This window comes from Pinus tabuliformis, chromosome 7, assembly GCF_031772625.1.
Source record: "Pinus tabuliformis cultivar Carrire ecotype Pingquan chromosome 7, CPIR1, whole genome shotgun sequence".
Classification (NCBI taxonomy): domain Eukaryota; kingdom Viridiplantae; phylum Streptophyta; class Pinopsida; order Pinales; family Pinaceae; genus Pinus; species Pinus tabuliformis.
Genome location: NC_142293.1, coordinates 119,283,184 through 119,306,336, shown reverse-complemented (window position 1 = coordinate 119,306,336; position 23,153 = coordinate 119,283,184). Strand labels below are relative to the sequence as shown.

Here is a 23,153-nt window from a genome sequence, read left to right as displayed (position 1 = left end):
TAATGAAATCATTGATATACGCCTATCACAACCACATTACTAAAATAAATGATATAATGACACTCATTAATGAAATTCATTAACATATGACACCCATCTTTATTAACATGATTATGCTCGCATAAACTTTTAATAATAATGACAATTAATTTCGAAATCATCGTTTAATTACACAAGTTATATGACACCTCCAGTCATTCACAGATCAATGAGGATCCAAAGACTTCGTAGATTAGTCAATGCACACAAGGAAAAATAATTTCAACAAACCAAAGTCACTTATATTTATTGTAATTTCCCAGAAAGTAAGGCTGCTTGCATGAGAAATTGCTTGCACATATGCATATGTATATATATATGGGTGAGACTTACGAACAGGTCTAAACAAACCAAAGTCACTTATATTTATTGTAATTTCCCAGAAAGTAAGGCTGCTTGCATGAGAAATTGCTTGCACATATGCATATGTATATATATATGGGTGAGACTTACGAACAGGTCTAAGTTTACATAGAGTAGGATGACGATTCTTGAGATGCCTCTGCTTCCAGGATAGAGTATGTGGAAGGGTTTGACGCCCAGCAGTTGTTACGGATCTCTCCCTCGCTTCCTGTGAGCACATCCAGCTGACCCATTTTCAGCATGCCCAGCACAAATTCTTCAAAGAAAAGGGTCTGATTCACCGCAAAGTTTATCACAATCTGGCGGGTTCGACTGTCGCTGTAGAGACTCTGGTCGGACGTGAAGAGGGTCTGCCTGTTGAGGAGATTGACGTAGTATTTGTTATCGAACAAATTGGGAGTGCGAATATCCAATTTGGTGGTGTTAACGGTAGTACTGGTAGGGCAGGTGAGATAAAGATTCTTAGCGAAAGTCTGGTCCATGGTGGGATCCTGCATTTGTGAACCAGTGGTGCTATTATATAGTCTGTTATCGAAGGAGGAGCAGTTGCCTCTGCCAATCGTGTGCCCTCCTGATCACACACATATTTTAAAAAATCATAATTTTGCACCCAAATCAATACTGTACACAGTTCATCACGATAATCTAACGTGCAATGCCAAAAAAACCAAAGAAAAATGAAAGTTGTTGAAGAGGTAGTGCTACCTGAAAGGGCCACCAGATCTGTGTTATTCAAGCCTTTGGGACCGAAAATGCTGATAAGGTGCGTTACGTTGGAGGTCGGGCCAGGCAAATTGGCGAGAACGGTCGTACTATTGGCGAAGGTAAGGCTGTCCCTGCGGCCGAGTGGTATGGGATAGCATGGCCCTCCAGCCTTCACCAAATACACATATATTATTATATAAGCGAAAAAAACCGATGCATCCCTTAGTCAAAAATGAAATGAGAGTTGATGCCAATGTGAGCAGAGGAATAAAATTAGTTACTATGTCGACGGAGTCACGGGCCGCTAAGGCAAGAATGTCAGCACACGACACAGTTCCGCTGCACGCCGCTTCTACGTTCTCTTTGATGTCATTGATGATTTTCAGAGCCTCCGCTCTGAGTGATAAGTTGGGCGCAACTGTTTGCTCCCCCGATGTTGAGTTCAGCAACACAGACCCGTCGCATCCCTGTAATGGGAAAGTTACATTCATTACTAAGTCAATAACAACTCAGTTAAAGTTCCAATTTTATGGAAGGAGTTGGGGATAGAAGTTATTTTGGGAGTTAATTTTTTTTAAGAGATGTCAGGGCTTTACTAAATAATCTATTTTGCGAGTTAAATTTCTTAATAGATGTTCAGGGTTCACCAAGCAAATTTCCGAGAGAAGTTTAGACTAGACCAAACCTCACAGAATTTTAGTGATACCTATTCATAATGAGTGCCTCTACCAAACAAACTTCCAATAAATATTCAAACCCTACCAAACCTCACACAATCCTCGTGATATCTAACCAGCTCAGATCAATGTAGTCACCCAAAAAAATAATAATGATGTTTAGTATGGTAAATATACCTGCACAAAACAGTCGTGGAAGTGGAGCCTCAGCAATCCTGCAGCTTGTGTGATGTCTGCACTCAAATAGGCTTCCATGCGCTGCCGCACTATCGACTCCAACGAGGGGCAACTCGTGTTGTAGAACGTCCAGGAAAGACCCGCCACGGGAGTTGGCAGAGCTTTCACAGCGCTACCATATACAATCACAAATATAGAAAGCAATACAGTGGCCGGAGTCATATTTGCCTCTTTCTTTGATATGTAATACCTTCTTCGATCCTGTTGCGTTATGTGAACATTCGTATTATTAGCCATAAAATTTCAAATCCAAAGAATAATGAGTGCATCTCTAAAAATAAAGCTATCCGAGTCGGAAAATTATTGACAGAGTTAAACTCGCTAACGACTCATCTAGGACAAGAGCGCAGAGAATTATTCAATAGCTATGGCAGTATAGGAGAGGCTTACCAGATCCAGTTCAGCGAAATTGCTGGGCCTTTGAGATGATTGAGAACTCTGATTGGCGAGGTAGATTTATAGGCCTTCCAATAGATGAAGGTTCGGAGCAAGGGATCGTTTTTAGACTTAGGAGCGTGGAACCCACGCTCAACCTTATCTTTAAGGTACTGTTATTCGCATTAAATGTAGATACTGTATGTTATTCGCATTAAATGCAGTGGCACATCATACGAGTATTCCAAAACGCCAGGCCGCCCGCCATTAATAATGTAGTCAAACGCATGCTTCTGACATTAGGTGGAAAATGTTGGAGTGCGAGATATTCGCACCTGGTTTTGATCTTGAAAGTAAGACATGTCACTTTCAGAATGATGGTCGTTTGAATTTTATACACTCCGGAGTCCGGATTTCCCTGTCCAGTTCGACACCTTCGATTAGGTAGTGTGCTTGCCAGAAAGGATAGAATGATCACATGCTTCTTCGAAAGAGAGATTAGCTTTAAAATAGAAAAAGTGGGTCGACATTTTGATCATAGCAAAGGACGTGTTTGCTCTTCAGGACGCTATTAATGCCCAGCAGGCCTGGTATTTCAAATTTAATAATTATTTGTTTTTTAGGTTTGTGGTACGAAAAATTAATAAATATAAATGTTTTCTTTTTTATTATATAAATTTAGGTGATAAGAAGCCTATATAATACTTATAATAAATTATATGAAAGCTTAAAAATATTTGAAAATTTATTTGGATTGAGGGTGATAGGAGTTCAATTTTAGGTCACGAGTTTTAAGTAGGTTCAATGTAACCATCTTGTGGTCAAGTGAAAAATCTTCGTTTTATTTAGAGGTTTATTATTTTATTATGTCCATGATTTTTTATATTAAAGATTTGGTGTTATTTTTTTTATAATTAAAGTTAATATTTAATTAAAAAATTATAATTAAAATTAAGTTCAAACTCATAATAAATTTGAACTCACAATTGAGGATTTAATGGGCCAAGTAGATGCATATTATGAGTAATAAAGATGTAGCTCACATATTTTTGAATTGGCTATTTTGGCTTTCTATCTCCACTGGAGTATTAAACATTTTAAAAATTCAAGTCACATGGGATCTTACTTTGGTGGATATTTGTTTGAAGAGATGGTTGCACAAATATAAGGATTAAGTGACTTTTTTTTTTTACATCATGTGAGAAATATGGCATTGTAGGAATGCATGTATATTTGAAAACAAGAGCCCATATATATTTGGCACATGCATGAAAATTTGTGCTTATTATATGTGAATTGGGTTTGAGGCAAAACACCAGAGACCAAGATATGTCCAACTTAGTGGAGACATGCAACAAGTTTCTTGTTGGTTTTTTTGATGTTGCTACTGAACACAATACTTGGGGATGTGGTGCATTTTTTGATTGGATAGTACTAGGTCCAATACAAGGTTAGAAGTTATGGCATTTTGGGATGTGTTATTTTGTGCAAGATGGATAAAAATAGATGAAACTGAGGTCATTGATGGTCTTTTTGAATGAAATTCATTGTGCTCATATTTACAGGAAACAAAATGGTGTGGCAAACACTCTTTTTCAAAGATTGAATACCTACACAAGCTAAGAGAGATGAACTATGTGTCTTACATCAAAGAGAAGCTAGAATTATTCCTTTCTCTTAATCTATTTTCCTTTTGATGATATATGATGGAAAAAGCCTTTTATTTATTATAAATTTGGCTATTATGAAGCATTTTGACAAGCTTTGTAGTATGTAAACAATCTTTTATTTAATACAAAGTTGATTCTTTTCTTGCTATCAAATAAATAATTCTCAACTCACAATTAGAAGAGTGTTCTCATCCTCACCAATAAGTTGGTGAGGAGAGTAATAAGTAATTATCATTATTATTGGTGACAATAAGTCGTGAAGAGAGTAATAAGTAATTATCATCATTATTAATGGCAAGTTGGTAAAGAGAATAATAAGTATTTATCATTATATAGATCCTTATTATAACATAAAATAATACTTGCCTTCACTTTGGAAAAGAGATTATATATAACTTGTTTTTTATGAAAAATCTAAATTTCTTAGCCATTTAACAATTATATATATCTACATACTAATTACTATAATAAATAAATTAAATATATATTTTTAACTCTTTTACTTATCACTATTAATATTTTTAAAATTTTATATAATATTAAATATATTTCAAAAATTATAAAGCATTTACTAATACATTAAATTCAAAACTTCATACCTAAATTAACACAACCAACATATCCGTAACCATGAGGCTCAAAACCTGATACCTAAATTAACATAACCAAGACATCCCTAACCATGAGCATACCTAAATTAACATAACCAAGACATCCCTAACCATGAGCATACCGACCATGTCACTTTACACACACATGCACGTGAACTAAACATGAACCATTGAACACATCCAACTTTTCTGAATGTCCAAAGATTTAACCACGTGTGGGTCACAAACGAAAAAAAAAAAAAAGGGAGAGTGGGAAAGAATCTCGGACCACAGATATAATATACATGAACATAGTACAGAAAACATGTTTGAAATAGAAAACCACATTGCACATGGAATAAAAAATTTATGTGTATAACTTATTGATATTATTTTAGCCCCCTGCTAAGAGCTCGCAAATCAATATTTACATTTAAAAATACATTGAAAGAGGAATCTCATTTTTAAAGCAGACAACCTTCTGATCTTTGTCATAATAAATCATATAAGATTTGGCATTCTTACAAAATCTTTAAATGGTACATCTCCTCACATCTCTTGTAACCACAGGACAAACGTGTCAGGTAATAAATAATTTCATTAATATTTTATTAAAGCATTGAGATAAAACAATCAACCTTTGTTGGTTAAAGGTGAAGTGACATTACCATGGATAGTGCTCAAAGTGGAACTAATGTATTCCAATTGAAATAAATCCATGACCGTACGTGTAAGTGTAAAAGTACATTGTTGCAAAGGAATGTAATAACTCTTTGTCATTGATTTACCTGACGGATTAGGTATTTTTTTTAAGAATTATTAGCGGAGAGATATCTAATGTTGTGTAAGGACTAGTAACTGTTATAGTATTGGTCTTTTAAACAATTAGAAATTTAGAGATCTCGAATTACTTTTTAACAAAAATATATAACATTAAGTGCAAATATCTTTTAATTTATATTAAAAATTTCTCAAAATATACGTGGGGCCTACCACTGTCCATAAATAATATTTTAAACACCAAGATAACAAAACATCTTGTCTAAACTATAAAATAAATAAAACTATAAATCCTTCCAAAATGGTATATTTCAAAAATACAAAGTATCCATAACTTCAACCCCATTGAAATGAACTGAGGCTATGTATCCCAAATGCACATTCATACATGTACATATAAATAGATTATTTATGTCAACCATAATTGTTGTGTTATTCAACAATTCATCCCACTATGTTCAATAAATGACACCCAACCCATTAAATTCAATAAATGACACCCAACCCATTAAATTTCTCATTAAAACAGATCATATCAAAGCACATGGATCAACCATAACATATTCTCAGCCATTGGATCACATCCAAATTAATCCAGATCACACATTCAAAATTAATTGATTGCAATCCATGTCAATCCTTGCTACCAATCAAATTCAAGTGCAAAAAACTATAAAAGAAGTTGCATTTGTAACATTCAAACTATTCACCAGCACTAGAGACATACCATCACAAAACATTTCACAGTGTATTCAGGTTATTTATTTATAGTTTTTGCACAGGTTATCATAATTTATTTGAATGATGGAACTTGAATAAATTTTCCAATATTTTGATTATGTAAACTAGAGACTATAGTGGAACGAATGGTCTGTGCATTTAAACATTATGATCAACACTTTTCTTTCACTTCAAAGAATAAAAATATGTCTTAATAATACCAAACACAATCACTACAACAACTATGCCGATGATTGTTATTTGTATTTTAAATGCTATTAGATCATTTTGATTAACTATAGATAAAAGCCAAGAGTATGAAATTTAGGTTTCCTTTTCATATAAGGAGGGTATGAAACTCTAATGAAAATATAGGCCTTGAATTCTTTAAGAGGCTTATAGATTTGATTACTAAGGTTGGAACTAATGTTCAAACTTTGTGAGTATTCAAAGCACATCATATCATATTTAGAAAAAATTGAGGTGACATATAAAGATAATTAGTGTTGTCAAAAATCAAGGCAACACAAATACACTGTGGCCATGGAGAGGTTCAACTGAAAATTTTGTTCCATCCTATGGAATCTCTACTTATTGCTTATATCCAAAAATGAGGGGGCTCTAAACTACAATTGGCCCTAATAATGTCGTTGGCATTAGTAGGTACAACGATTGACCATACAAAAGGTGATATTATCCTTTGTAGGGGTTTCCAAATTTTTTTGCTTGTATAAAGCTTGAAAAAGACACCTCAAAAAAGACTAGCTTTACAAAACATGAGAAGACCTGAAGTTAATAAAGGGAATTCCTACTCACTATTTTCTTCAACACCTGAACTAATAGACATTTTGATTTTGGAGGTGGTTGACTGAGGGCTCCTAGATAAATTTGAAACTTGTTGATGCATAACACAAAACTTAGCCTCTTGAGTTTTCAATCTATCTCTTTTGTTGCATCAGAGTTTCCATTATACTTGCAATCCCACTCCTATGATTTTCCTCTTGAGCATGATTTTCTCCTATTGTAGTGAAAATAGAGGTCTTGTTATTTGCAAAAAAACCTCATCCTAATTCAAGTCATTCCAATCTCTAAAGAAAACTACCAAGAATCCCCTAATTCAAGTCATCCTCCATATTATCCTCAGTGAACCACACTTACACTGCCAATTTGAAACCAAAGAACACAGAGGAAAAATTGCAAAATTGACAGAGCTACTCACCTTTTTAGCTAGCAAAGTTGTGAAACACTTGAAGAATTCATTGAACATGGATTGGAGAGAGATGCTGCCAGGATCACCACCTTTGAGGATATAACACTAGAAATGAATTGAGGGTGTTTATAGCTTGGGGTTACAATAAACTGAATTGATAGAGCTGCTTTGCATAAATATTAATTGTGTAATGATATAGGTTGAATTGTGCAATGGTATATAGGTTGCAATGCCTTTTGACTTCTAGCCTTACATCTTAAATTCAATAGGCCACTTGGCTTGGTCATATGATGGCATTTGTAATATTGGATTAGGAATTAGCAAAATTTATTAAGAAACCAGGGAGAATGATAACCCCCTTTTATCCTCAATGTTCCATAACCCAGGTATGAGCCTTTATTGGCCAAACACTTAGCTTGATTGATTCCTTCCTCTAAGACTTGGAAAAGTGTATGGATTCAAAGTGGTTGGTTTCTTCCTAGATTCACTAAGTGAGCCTTTCTAGATTGCCATTAGACAAAGAATATTAGTGCATGAGCCTAATGATTATTGTTAAATCTCCAATATAAAACAAATGCCTCTGCGTGATTATTGGTTGCCTTATCTGGTCCCCATTCAAAACAAACTTTATACAATGATCCTCCTACACTTACCATCAACCTATTTTTCCTTTTGAGACCCCATCTAAAGATATACAAAATTTTCTATAAGAGAGATGCTAACCTTGGAACACCTCATCTTCCACCTCTAGATAAATTTTCCATTTATATCACTATATACATTTTGAGTTGATTATTCTAGGCTAAGAGGAATTTAGGACATTGTAAGCCCAATAAGGTTTCAATTTTAGGAATCACATTAGTTTAATGCCTAGCACAACATAGATTTATGTTGTTTTTAAACATGAATATTTGTTATAGCATGAAACACAACCATTCCCACAATAGGAGAATCACTAACCATTAGAAAGAAATTGATCAAGTTTTGTGTTTGTAAAGTCAGTGTTCATGGACATGAGGCTCAACATTTTTAAAGGAAATTAACAACTCAATAAAACCTTTACTAAGGAAATCCTAGAGCTTCCTTCATGCTTTGAGAGTGATATCTATAATGTTATCTATAAGAATAAGAATATTGACAAATTCAGAATCATTTCCACAGTAGGAGAATCACTAATCATTACTAAGGCAAGCCGAGTGCTTTTATTCAGTTGTTAATTTCCTTTAGCAAGGCAAACCTACAAATTACTTCATGCCTAGATATTGTTATCTATAAGAATAACAATATTGGAAAATTAAGAACCATTCCCACAATACGAGAATCACTAACCATTAAAAAGCAGTTGCTTGATTGAGTTTTATGTTGGTAAAGTCAGTGTTCATGGACATGAGGCTGAACAATTTCAGTCATAAAACAATTTATAAAAAAGAACTAGACTAGATCAACATCTTAACCAAAAAATGAACCAGTTGTCACATGTTTTAATTGAAGTTCCTCCAACATCTACATCATTTTATTTTAACATATTAAAACATTTTATTCAAAAAACGTGTTGATATAATTGTAGATATACAACCAATTCTCAGTCAATTTCAACACACTAGTAGTAATTTTCCAAGTGCAAATATAGGGATGGTATTTTCAGTGACAAAACAAGTTATCATAGAAACAATTACTGATATACTTGAATACATACAACAAAATCCTCTTGTTGATTTTTGAAAGATACTGCAAAAAAGGCATATGTATAAAAATTTGTTAAGATGCTACTATTTTTAATTGTGAATTATCTCTATTATAATCCATGTTATTGCAAAATCTTTATAGAAATTTTCTAGAAATTTTGAATAAACTAACATGTTGTTAATTGCTTGTAGGAAAGAAGAAATACTAATATCCTATAGGAAAGAAAATTTTCAATTATTGTTTTCTAAATGCATGCAATAAAACTGTAGGTAGTTGCATCTATGTCAAGAGTCAGTTATGTTGCTCGTACAAGGAGAAGTGGAAAGCAAGTTCCCAGGGGTGCCCGATGTGATGCCCTTTATCAGATGAGGACTGGACAAGTGATGTGAATGTCAACAATGCTCCCAACAATGTTTTTGAGGATGACCATGCGACAGAAGTTGATGTTGTCACACCATCAACCACAGAGCCACCATCAACCATAGTCCAAGGGGAAAGTTCAACTAAGAAGATCAATGCTATAAGAGGTTGGAAAAAAAAAGACATGTTACCTGCAATTTATGACATATAATTTAATGGATATTCATTTCGGGCATGTACAAAAAAACATGGTATTCCTCCATCATCAATACATTATTGGATAAATGGGCTCACCCATACAAAACGTAGAGGGCCTCTTATAGTTATGACTGAAGAGGAGGAGACCGAGGTGGTTGAGTGGTGTAAGGAGATGGCCCAATTGGGACATGGGGTATAGTTGATACAAATTAAATCCACGGTTTCTTAGATCTGTCAGGGGATGCCAAATCCATTTAAAGATGGGTTTCCTAGTAAATCATGGTGGTTTAGGTTTTAGAAAAGGCATACATACCTTGTATTGCGTACAATTGAGGGCCTTGAAAAAGATAGAGCTTTAAATCTATGCCCTGCAGTTGTGTCTAAGTTCTATGCCACTCTTTCTAGTGCATACAATAAATATTCTTATGTTGCAAAACATATAAGGAATTTTGAAAAAATTAGTTTATGCAAGAAGGAATTGTGGCATGCAAGTAATTGTCAAGAGAGGGAGCTGAAATGTCCCAAATATTTTTCCTAAGAGCAGGGAGTGGATAACTATTCTATGTTGTGTCAATTCAATTGGTGCTTCAATCCTAAGATTTTATGTATTCAAAGGTAAAAATCAACTGAAAAAATATATACAAAATTGTGAACCAGGTGCATGCATGGATGCTCATCCCAATGCATGGATGACTAAGGAGTTTTTTTTAAAATTGGCTTTGTCACTTTATTGCATCTATTCCAGGTGGTGTCTAGATGGTCATGGAAGACACATTGTTGTGCAAACAATTGAGGAGGAAAACAATTTGGGCATCAACCTATTAATATTGCCTGCTCATACTACTCACATATTGCAACCCCTTAATGTCAGTGTGTTTGAACCTTTCAAGAACTATTTGAGGCCAGATTGAGTTGAATGGATGGTAAAGAATCCAAGGGTCGAGGTGAAAAGGTTTGAGCTAGCCGAGCTTGGAAGTAAACCTTTAAAAGGGCTCTCACACCTTCAAATATCAATGTTGGCTTTAGGAGGAATGGAATATGGTGACTAAAATATGATGCTCTTATGCATGATACTGGTTGTATCTAGGCATTTCATGTAAATGGTCAAGAAGAAGGGCATGTCTAAGTAGATTTTGAAATGCAAGAAGAAGTGGATGAACAAGAAGATGCAGTTGCAGCTGATAATATAATTTCCCTCTCTCAAGGACACTTATATGATGATGATGATGAACATGTAAGTGAAACACAATACAATCATGAACTAATTGATAGTAATATGGAGGTTTTTCTACCAACTGAAGCACATGGAACTTTAGTTGTTGATATTCTTAATGACTCTGTTGATCATGCAAATGACAATGATAATGTGGTTGAAAAGACATTGATGATATTACACTATGAAGCGACAATGACCAATTGACATTACCAATCCAAGTAACCCCACCATCATGGATGGAAGAAGACATGGTGAATATAAATAAACATGTGTCTCAAGAACCAATGAAGAAATCATGAACATGCCTTCACAACTAGCAGAATTGAACAACGATATAGTTCATTTTTTTGTGGACAATAGATCAATGGAAGAAGATAGTGCACATAATGAGGAATCATATGAAGATAAAAATATAGTTTAATTAATTATCCCATATATTGAAAGGCGAGTTTCAACCAATGACATGCAGGTGGCAGGGAATGAGAAGTTACTTGGTTTATTCCTAAAGCTACCAGTAGAGAATGTCAATGAAAAAAAAGCATGGGACACCTGTTAGTATTTTTTTGGGCCGAAGTTCATAGTTAATCACCTCAGAAGACTATATAGCCCCATTAGTTGAGTCTGAAAAAAAGAAGCTTGACATTCAATAATTAAAACAAAAAAATAATGATTTAGCTGAGGAAAAGAAGGCAACAAGGATTGTTGCAGCACAACTTCAAGCATAGGAAAGGCTTGAAAGAAAGAATGTAAGGCAAGAGAAGGACCATAAAAAAAAATTGGCAAGGCAAGAAAAGGAAGCAATAAAGGCTCAACAAATGCTTCAAAGAGTACAAGGGATAACAATTGACAATGATGCAAGCACAGTTAATGAAACCAAGATGATGTCAACAACATTGGACCAAATTGAAGATAATATGTTGGGCACCTAATCCTCTATGGGTTAGTGTGGAAACCGAATAGACTAAGGAAGTCCAAGAGACCTTGGGATGTGGAACCCAACGGTCACACAATGTACTATAAATGTATATCGTTTGTTAATAAAAAAATGTTCTCTCGTGTTTCATCTTTCATATGCTTTCTGCCATATGTGTTTTTAACATGGTATCGAGCTGCAGGCGAATTTCTGACTTGCTCAAATTTGAGCCACTAGTTGTGGCCTCTCTGTACATGTCAGTTCTGAATTCATGCGGATATAATTGTCATTATTGTGTGCATGCTGCAAACAGTCTGGCTGACCTCTCTCAGCTAAATTCGTGTTGGGTTCTCTATCCACTGTCTCAAATTAAAAAAAAAATAAAAAAAATAAAAAAAACGCACTTGCACTCTTGCCTATTTTGCCCATGTTCTGCATTTCTGCAGCCTGACACATGAGCCATCTGCCAACACAAATTCCTGACTCTGAACAATGGTGATTCTCTGCGCATGAATGAATGGCTCCCTCAGTGTTCGACCGCTATCTAAGCGCTTGTGAAGGCTGCTCTTACGCTTGTGTTTAAACGCCCCTTCACTCTGCGTCCATACTGGTATCAGAGCGACATAGTCAAGGAATAGTCAGTGCTTGCGATGAAGTGAAGGTTGGACCGTGTGATTATATATTGAAGAGTATGCTATGTTGGAGGATGATGACGCTGTGCAATGACTTCCCGGGTGAGCGTAGACTGTGCGTTGGCTTCCCGCATATGTTAGTATGTAATTTGTTGATTGTACATTGAAGGCCTTGGATGGTTGATGAAGTTTTCGTTTCATTGAAATTCTTTGATGACTGTGCATTGTCCTGGGTGAAAAGGCTGATAATGTTGTGTTTTTTAAATGTCGAGTGTTGAGTGAAGGTCGATACATGCTTTGAGTTTCAGTTTCTTTCAATGGACATATGTAATGGCATGATGGTGGTATCATTCAACTTTTCCTTACCACGGCCTTGAGATACCTGCTTTAAGTTATTTAGAGGAAAAAGCATTAGTGTGCAGTTATTATTTGAAAACCTAGCATACAACGCTTCTAGGCTTTCCATTTTTCATATTCAAGTCAGAACATTGTGGTTAATTTCTGCACAGTCGACTCATATACAACGTTGTCTCCGTCCTGCAGCCCATATACAATGCTTTCCGTATACAATGCTTTCTGTCTCCATACATGCTTTAAGTGTATTCATTGGTATTCATTGCCTCCACCCATGGCTCTTTTAACGTTGTATGTTGTAACGCCATAACGCCATACCACAAGTCATAACGCCATACCAGTATTCATTCAACATTGTCTCCATATACAATGTGGTTTCCATTGTATAACACTGTTTGCAATAACTATACCACTAAACTGCCGTTGTCTTCAATTCTTATGTTTGGAAAATTGTGGTCTCGGCCTCCATATGCACAATGCTTAACCGACATAAAAGTATCCTCCATAAAGGTCTATAGCCATTCCAAGTCCGCAAGGGTGTCCATATGAATGCAGAGCTTGATAGCAGGTTACGCAGTTTGGCTCCTTGCATGGGAGTCCAACTAACCGCATTCAAATATTGCACACATTGATGCAAGCACTCGTGAAACATAAGTTGAGCAACCACAAGAAGAATAGCGAGGGCATCGTCCACACTGGCGAAACAAAACCGCTTGGTTGTTCGTTGGGAAGAATACATGAAGCTAAGGCATTTAATATACTTGTCGAAACTATGAGTACTTGTTACCGAGATTTGAAGAGGTCATTGCTTATCCAAAGACCAGTGCTCTGATAGCATGGTTTCATAAAAATCACATTTTCTCAAAACCTAGGAATGAAGATAATGTGGGTTTTCTTCATAATGTCCACCCTGTGAATCGAGTAACCATAATATTATATCATCAGTATTGATTTCTCCGATTGCTGTAGTTGCGTGCCCATTGTGATATCGTATAATAAGAGAAATATTGAGTTCAAAGGTCGAATATCAACTTATTAAAGATGCCATGTTCGCTGAAGTCTCCAAGGACGAGTTCTTTGATGAAAGTAAAGAGTTTTCCCTTTCTAATATTGTTGACTGAGTTTATCTCTTGGAGGGGTGAATTAATATTGTCTAGCTAGCCAAAATATCTCCAGTTGGTGCGTACCTGGACTTATAAAAGCAACATTTTTTTCTTGTGGCTTGAGTTTATTACGATAGCACTGTCTCGGGCTGAGTTGCTACGCATTTATCAACTCGTGAAGGGTTTTTATGAAACAGTCAAATTGTGACATTAGTTATGGGCGTGTTTTCTCTATACCAAAGGCATATATATCCTCTATTTAACAGTTTGTGTTCCTCTCTTCTTATTTTTTCTAATGCAAGAGTCATGCCTTATATTCAAAATGTCCAAAAGGATAAAATTACATAAAATGCAAACCACCACAGGCTGAACCTTTTAGCCCTAGGTAGAATCCTCACCAAAATATTAAACCCGCCAACTAGGTCCTAAAGACCCTGTTATCGCTCAGGTTGTCCTTAAAGCTCTGGAAAAGGATACGGCCGAGGTAACCACAAACCACTTTGGATTGCAGGTTCTAGCCAACCTGCAATCAGAGAGGGCTCTCTCTTTATGATTTAGCTTGGTTTAAAAGGATTTTAGGCTAGGTCTCGAGTTCAGACGGTTTTTGTTTTGTTTTCGATGGGAAAATTGATGTTTTCAGACAGAGAGGCAAGGCATAGTCTGGAAGTTTCAAACCATTGGGCGTGGAGTCGAGGAGTGTGACTGCTGGTGCTTTCACTTGGTCACAACAGAGGGAAAATGGAGCAAGACAGCTACGCAGGAAAAAATGTTTCAGGTCTAAGTGATGGAAAGAAATGCTAAGCGATGAGGGGCAGTTAAGAATCTCTTAATCAATTTAGTAGTGGGAAGTAACAGAGCGATACCTAGGGGCAGTTAAGAATCCCTAGATAATTGGCAAACACAAGTGAATCGGGGTAAACATGAGCCTGAAGGAATTCATATTCATAACCAATTCATTCAGAGGAAAACATAAAGAAACAACAGAAATTGAGCATAGAGAGTATTTAAACTAATTCTAAGATATTCTTTCTTTCTGCCATTTAGATAGTGATAACAATAAAACAGAGGTAAGATGCACTTATTGTTTCAGGCTGCAGCATAAGAATTCCATCTTCAATCTCCAAAACATTCATTTACAACAAACAATTTTCTCTCCAAGCTTTCTGCAATCTTTGATTATAGAAACAATCAGGTATACAGTGCGGGTCTCTAGTGAAAATTCTCAATTGACCAACCCTTAAAACAATGCTGAGGGTGGTATATATAGGGCAAAACTATCTACATAGTTCTTTATTACATCTTGACCTAATCAGGTCATAATTAACTGACCTAACTCTACCAGAAATAAATGCATGCAATAACTCGGGCTGCGCTGGGGGCGGCCGTATAAAAAACTGAATAACTTATGTAGTCCTTGGTGCCTTGGTGCAGTGTCTTTTGAAATAAATGTGCATGGGTTTCTGCTTCTTTGCTGTCCTGTGCTTTGAATGCATTAATGGTGATTTGAGGGTAAGGATGGGCTGATGATGCCTGATTTGACTTTCTGGGGGTTTCATTAATATACAGGTGCTTCGAGCCCCTAAAAAATCTTTGCTGATACTCTTTGGCGTCTTTTCTTTCTTCTGATTCTCTTTGACAAAATCTGGACTGCTGTTCTGATGTGCTGCGGGTCTAATCACGCATTGATGGCCGCTGTTCGGCCTCTGTATCCTCTGAAATTGTTTTCTGCTCCTTTCGGTATGCTCTGCGAAGAAAATGGATCATTTTTGGGCCTTTCGGGCTTCCTGGGGACTGCGTAACGAAAGATTCCCTGAAGATTCTCCACTTCGGCCTAAAAAATCCTACGATGAGCGATTTAAACTGCCTCAGAATCGGATTCCGGGGCTCCGAAGTGCGATTTTCGCGCCTTTGCGCCCAAAAAATGCTGATGACGTCAGCATGATGTGACATTGTACGGTGGGTGGCGTCAGCAGGACGACGTGGGGGGATGACATCAGCATGACGTCATCATGTACGGATGGTGACGTGGCAGGGATACGTGGCAGGAGGCCATGGAGGCAGGTGACTCGACATGGTGACTGGACAGGGGGGGTGACATGAGCGGCGATTGTGCAGGGGGTGACGTGGGATGCGACGTCACGGGCGGTAAGCGGTTTCGTGGCGCACCGCTTATGGACAACGGTGGTTTCGGCGGAGAGGGCTCTGCCACAGCCCAACGCTTGACGCGTGGCGGGAGGTACGACGGTAATACCGCCCATCTCCCGGACGCTAAACGTCGGGCAGGTCGGGGATGGGACGGCCCGCCCACCGTTGATCTGTGGGGCGGGCGATCCAACGGCTGGCGGGGAGTGTGATATGACGGAGGGATAAGGGGCGGTATATGCGCAGGAATATTCCTTTAATATTTGCGCGGGTGGGTTTAAACTTAGGGAATGGGGTTTTTATGTGTTAAAAAAGGCGCGGGTTGATACATTTACATTCAGACTTAGGGACAAGGGTGGAATATGGGTTTTTTGACAAGCGGGGTTAATATTTTATGTACAGAACGTAGGGAACAGGTGCAAAAATGGGTTTTTTTGAGGTTTTTGAGGGGTTTTTGGGCTAGGGGAGAGGTTACTAGCTGACCAGATGTCAGACTAGCTCCTTAATGACTCGGATGGGCTAAAGACAGCCCCAGATGGACTGTGATTTCCCAGACTCAGCAGAATTATGGCTATAATGCCCAGGAGGGAGTATTTACATAAGGGAGTTTTATATACATGATTTTAATAGGGGAAGGGAAAAACTGATAGGGAGTTATATAATAAAGTTAGTAGTTAATATGGAGATGTATAGAGGGCGCTAAGGTATGAGACCTTAGGCTTTGTTGGGAAAAGAAGGCTCACAGAAAATGAGTGAGTAATCCTTGGGTGAAGCAGATCCTCACCAAGGCAAATGTCATGGAAATGATGAAACTGAGAGGCTCAAGAAGATCTTGACCTCTTGGGGGATGTTAGTAAGTGACTTGGGGGAAATGAGAAGAAGGGGAGGTTAGTGAATTCCAGCTTGAGTACCTCCTTTGAAATAAAACTTCCTGATAACTGTGATCTGAAAAGATAAGACATTGTGAGACACAAAATTTATCATCAGTCATCATTCTGCCACCAAACAGCTACCTACCTAGCCTATTGTCCTAACATTTTTTCTTCTTTTCTGATTAGGGTGCACTTAGACTTGCAGACCCAGAATTACAATTTTTCTTTTGAATGTTTCCTATCTAAATCTGCACTTATTTCTGCCAGGGCCCAGATTAAATAGTTGGGTCCCTTTGATTCTCTACCTATCTACAAACCTGACCAAGATTAAACTGTTTGGACAGATGCATTCTCTATATTCTACAACAGGAAATTGAAACCTAGGGAGACCAAGATTAGACTGTTTGGACCTCCCTTAAATGAAAACTCTTCAAAACTGGAACAACTCATCAAAATGGGATCTCAGCAGTAGCATTTGGACTAGCACACTCTCATGGTATCTTCTGGAAATATGGAACACTGCAGCTTGCCAAGTATGACATATTTGGCATGTAAAAATGTCAATCACGAAAAATGAACCCCTGTTGCAACAGGAGGCCAACAGTGGCTCCACTTGGGGATGGCTTTTCCTTGTGAAAATTCAAGAATAGCAGGTCAGACTGCCTTGATCTTCTGTTTGTTGCTGTAGACTGGGAAATTCTTCTTTGTTCTGGCTGTTGAAAAAACGTAAAACTTTGAACTATAGACAACCTCCTCCCCAACTGAGTTACTGTGAATTGTACAGCATCGCCTGCTTTCTTCTGCGTGCTTGATCTCTTATGTATAATGCTGTTGAAACATGCCTTTTAAAACAGTTTAGGGACACGGATCAAACTGTTGTGTTTGCCTTGCTTTTGCTTAGAGCAAGGTGGTGGTGTGAACTGAAAATTTTGCTCTGTTTTGATACTGTTGAGACTGGAAAATTTGCATTGGCTACGTCCTCACCGAATTTACTGTTATTTCTCAAACAATCGGCCGGTTTATACAAAATAAAAACTGAGTGCTGGTATTTACAAATAATATTGTACAAAGATATTTACAGAATTTGCATTGTTTCAACAACAAGGATCATGATAATGTTTCAACATCCTGCCATTCACAGGGCCTTCTTCAACAGTGTTGTCCTCCATAGATCTGAGAAAATAAGTGTTGTTTCCCTGAACAGCGGAAATTACAAATGGACCTTTCCATAGAAAATCAAACTTGGCATGCTTGCCCTTGTCTTCTCTTCTTGAGTCCCACTTCAGAACTTTGTCACCAATACTGAAATCTTCAGCTTTAGCCCTCTTATCAAACATCTTTTTAAGCTTTTCTTGCAAAATTTGAGCTCTATCATAAACTTGTTCTCTGGTTTGCTGAAGGTGAATTGTCTGATTAATCCTTCTTTGAATGTCATTTGGTTCAACCTGAATCTCTTGTAACAGCTTGATAGTAGGAATGCCCAGGGATGAAGGAAATCTAGCCTCCATGCCATATACTAGCTCATAAGGGCTCATCCCAATGGATCTTTTGCTTGAAAGTCTGTCTGCCCATAGGGCATTTACCAGCTTTTTGTGCTAGTTCTTTTTGTTTTCTTCTATCACCTTCTTTATGATGTTAATGAGGCTCTTGTTTGAAGATTCTGCCAATCCATTACCTTGAGGGTAATAAGCTGTGGAGTGGCCCAAGGTAATATGAAATCTGTGGCAAAAATTGATCATCTTTTTGGATTTAAAGGCAGCGGCATTGTCAGTGATGATTTTCTCAGGGCAGCCAAATCTGGAAAGGATATTGCACTCAAGGAATTGGATAATGATGGTGTCATTGGCTTGTCTACAGGGAATGGCTTCAACCCACTTAGTGAAATAGTCGGTGGCTGTTAGGATCCATTTGTGCTGGCCTGAGGAAGAGGGATGGATTTCTCCAATGAAGTCAAGACCCCATTGTTGAAAAGGTTTTTCGGTGGAGATTGGTTTAAGGGGCAGGGACAACAATTTTCTCTTGCCTTCAAAAATTTGGCATTTGTGACATGATATAGAAAACTTTTTTACATCTGTGAAAAGAGTAGGCCAATAGAAACCAGCCCTTAGAATCTTATCAGCAGTGGACTTCCAGTAGAGATGTCCTCCACAATCACCTGCATGGAATTCTTTCATGACATTGTTAGTTTCATTCATGGTTAAACAATTAAGCAATATACCTTCATGATTTTTCCAAAATAAAGCACCATCTATAACACAAAACTTTAAAGCCTTCATTTTCAAAAATCTTTTCTTGGTTCTGGACAATCCTGGGGGAGCACACAGGTTTGACAATACAAAGCATATATCAGCGTACCATGGGGATTGTAAAAAGATTTCACTGATCTGTGGAGTCGCCAGCTCCAGTTCATTGTCCAGCTGGTTTATGTCTAAGGCCTGAAAGTTTGTTTCAGACATCAGTTTAGCTAAACCTTGTCCCTTTATCAGCTTGGTTGGTTTTATTTCTATGTCATATTCAAGGATGTTTGCAATCCACTTACCTCTTTTGCCTTCTAGTCCGTCTTGGGTCAATATGTATTTTACAGCAGCGTGTGGGACATAGGCAATCACGTGTGAATATAAAATGTACACTCTGAAATCCTTGATGGCCTTAACAAGTGTGTAGGCTTGTTTTTCCATGATTGGTTATTTCAACGGGGCGTCTCTTAAAGCTCTGCTGAAAAAAGTGATTGGTTTTTCAGCTCCCTGTTCATCCTTTTGCAAAAGGACAACAGCTATTGTATGCTCTGATGCAAACGAAAATATGATAAAATCTTTGTCAAATTGTGGACTAGTTAGGACAGGGGTTTGGGTTAAGGCGAATTTGATACTCTCAAATGCTTGCTTGGTTTCCAGGGACCATCTTACCTTGGCATCCTTCTTTAACATGTTGCTTAACAGTCTTATTAATTCAGCCAGATTTGGAATGAATCTTCTCAAAAAGTTGATTTTCCCAAGGAATGCTTGTAGCTCTTTTATGTTTCTGGGGTATGGAATTTGGAGGATGGCCTGTATTCTCTCAGGATCAATTCTGATCCCATCCTTTGATATGATGTGGCCAAGTAATTTGCCTTCTTCAAGGCCAAACAAAGACTTCTTGGGGTTCAAGGAAATGCCATATTTCCTACATGTCATGAAAATTTGCCTGAGATGCTTGAGGTGTTCTTCATCAGATTTGGAAAATGGGGTTAAGTCATCAAGGTAGACAACTAGGAAGTCATGTATTTCTTTGGCGAAAGCAATATCCATTGCACGTTGAAAGGTAGCACCAACGTTTTTAAGTCCGAATGGCATCTTTACATACTTAAATGTTCCTCAGGGTGTGGTAAAAGTTGTTTTGTCTTGGTCATCTGGGTGAACAAGTATTTGGTTGAAACCTAAAAAACCATCTAGTAAAGAGATTCTAGATGTCCCACTACTCTCTGCAATATGTGGTCCATTTTGGGCAAAGGATAGTGGTCTTTTAAGGAGACTTGGTTTAAGTTTCTAAGGTCTACACAAAGTCTGATCTCACCTGTCTTTTTTCTTGTAGGGACAAGATTGGATACCCATTCGGAGAATCTGATGGGTGCTATAATGCCTGCTTCAAACATCCTCTTTACTTCTTTCTCAATCGGGGGAAGAAGCATGGGGTTAATTCTTCTAAGTTTCTGCTTGAAGGGTTTTTGGTTTGGTTTTAAAGGAATGGTGTGCTGAATCACTGATGTATCATAGGATTTTAAATCCTCATAGCTCCAAGCAAATACATCTTGGAATTCTTTGAATAAATCAATGTACTTGGGTTTTTGATCAGGTGGTAGATTTTTGGACAGTTTGATCATTTTCGGATTTTCTGGTGTCCCGATGTTGTGTTCTTCTATCTCAGTGTTTATGGGCTGCAATTTTGGTTTTCTGGGAACGTCATTAGAATCAAACATGTCTTCTAGTGGGGTTAGACTAGCAGGCAAAAAATTGTCCTTTAGCTCAATGATTTCTGCCTCTGTTTTGTCTATTTCTTCTACTTGTGTTTGTTTCAGTTGTTCTATGTTTTCATTGTCAAAAATAGTTGGTTTCAAGATCTGTTTGGCTGTTGCAATTGTTACAGCCTACTGATTTTGATTTGTTTGCTGTTCTGGGTCTGTCATGGCATCCATGTCAATGTCCATACTCGAAAACTCATGCTCAAGGGTGAGGAAATTATTAATCTGGGCATCATTTTCGAATACTTGCCAGTCTTTAACGTTATTTGGGACTGCGGGCCTATGTTTTATTTCAGCTGTGAAGTGATGGTTTGGGTCAAAAGGAAGCTTGCATGTACTAGCAAAGGTGGCTAGGCTGTGTGCATGAATGTTGTGATTTCTGGAAATCTTGTCAAGCTTGAATTCAGTGAATGTATGGAGTACGTTAGTAGCAGCAGTCCTATAGGCTCTCATTCTATTGTCATTGGCAACAAAATTACCTTTCATCTGTTGTATAACTAGGTCAGAGTCACCTAAGATAGACACTTTTACAGCTCCTAGAGTTTTTAGCAGTTTAAGGCCTAAAAGCAGAGCCTCATACTCTGCCATGTTATTTGTGCATTTGAAGTTCAGTCTGTAGGCATGTCCTTCTGCATGGTTGTCATATGTGTTGTGAATCCAAACACTTGCCCCTGCTCCTAATTTGTTAACAGAGCCATCAAACTCTAGGTACCATGTGATTTCTTGTTTATGGTCAGTATCAAGAGTTTGAGCTGTTTCAGGATTGGGAAGATTTAAAATTTCTGTTTGGGGAACTTCTTTTGGTAGGCTGGTTGCATCAACTGCTGTGACAATTTCGTGGGTATGTGCAATCGACTCTTCGTTGATGTGTGCTTGTTGCTCTAGAGTGAAGGACTCATTACCAATTGAAACATTTGTATCATCATTAAACAAAATAAATGAATCCATATCAGAGTGGATTGAGTAAATGGGAAAATTTTCAGGCTTACTTTCACTACTCACTACATACTTCATGAGCATTTCTCTGTACAGTCTCTTTGGTTGCCCAAAGACTGAAATAGTAGCATAGGAAAGGTCTAATTGAAGGGATCCTTGGAGCTTTGCTCCCCATGATCTTGACAGGAGCATACCGTACTTTGGTGGAATGTCAGCAACCACTACATCCATGAGGATGGTCTTGTTGGGATATTGGACTAAGGAGACACACAAATCTTTGATGAGGCCTAAACATTTCACTTGACTTGAGTCAAATGAGTACAGATCTTTGTAAGGTCTTGTAACGTCAAGATTCAGTTTTTCCATAACTGCTTTGGGCATAAGATTATGCGATGCCCCTGAGTCAAACATAGCATTGTGTAAAACTTTATCATGTATGTGCAAGCTGACATAAAAGGGTGGGACAGGTCCATGGGTTGATTTTCCGTTAACTTCTGGGCCAAATAGCAGCTCTGGGGTGTCGTCTAAAACATTTACATCATCCTTATTTTCTGGGATTTGAAGTGACCTTTGAATTTGTTGCCTATATACATCGTGTTTTGCAAGTTCAGATAGAGGGATGGCTATCTTGAGTTTTCCTATTTCTGCCTCTAAGTTAAAGGGCTTTTCTAGTGGAGTTTTGCTGTTGATAATGGCAGTTTTTTCTTTTTCATTTGCATTCTTGGCAATCTGGTCTCGCTTATCAGTGTTATGGGAAATTTCTGCTTGCGGTTTTGCATTTTCAGGAGTGCTTTGTGGGACGCTGTTTGAATTTTCTTTTGAAGAGGGAGGTGGCAGAGGCCGCTCAACAGAAGGTTGAGTGTCTGTTATATCTTCTACAGTCACTTGAAGTGGGTTTGGGACAGTTATATCAGTTGGTTCTGTTACCACAACTTTGTTTTTAGCCTTATTGGGCTGTTTGCCTTCCTTTGTCTTGCTAGGCTCAGAGATGTCAATGGTCCTAGTTCTGAGCTTATACTGTTTGTCTACTTCATACACAACAGTATCATAACCTTGTTTGAAATCAAAAGACTCACCAGATTTAGTCTGAAATTGATTACAGTCATGTTCGTTTTGGTCTTCTTGTGTCAGGAAAGTTTGATGCTCACCCTTTAGATCCATTAAGTTCATGTGGGAGTCATCTGTAGGTTCACTTGAAGTGGAACCTTCAACATAGTTGTCTTGAAACGGGGGTCTTATATCATGGTCTTGGTTAGGCCTACCAGCATTTGTGTTCCGTGTCTTCCTGAAATTTGGGTTTTTTATAGTGTTGGGCTGCTGTCCCTCCCATGATGCTTTTCTCTCAACATTTTCTACTCTTTCTCCTAGTCTTTGCAGG

The 23,153-nt window shown here is 37.6% G+C and overlaps 1 protein-coding gene across 1 annotated transcript; it reads right to left on the bottom strand.

The window, feature by feature from the left end:
- Positions 1-381: 381 nt before the first annotated feature.
- On the bottom strand, positions 382-2,566 carry LOC149246024 (peroxidase 12-like). The gene is made up of 5 exons (XM_089457812.1): positions 2,412-2,566; positions 1,962-2,222; positions 1,389-1,574; positions 1,108-1,276; positions 382-973 (listed from the first exon to the last, which is right to left on the bottom strand). The coding sequence occupies exons 2-5, from the start codon at positions 2,181-2,183 to the stop codon at positions 507-509; spliced, it is 1,044 nt and encodes a 347-aa protein (XP_089313938.1). The 5' UTR covers positions 2,184-2,222; positions 2,412-2,566; the 3' UTR covers positions 382-506.
- Between the last annotated feature and the right edge of the window lie 20,587 nt (positions 2,567-23,153).

Bases quoted from the DNA above. Each gene is read 5' to 3' on its own strand.
- LOC149246024 (XM_089457812.1), bottom strand. From the start codon at position 2,183: ATGACTCCGGCCACTGTATTGCTTTCTATATTTGTGATTGTATATGGT. The intron at 1,575-1,961 runs GTATATTTACCA...TTCCCATTACAG, and splicing joins TCCACGACTGTTTTGTGCAG to GGATGCGACGGGTCTGTGTT. The intron at 974-1,107 runs GTAGCACTACCT...GTGTGTGATCAG, and splicing joins AGATCTGGTGGCCCTTTCAG to GAGGGCACACGATTGGCAGA.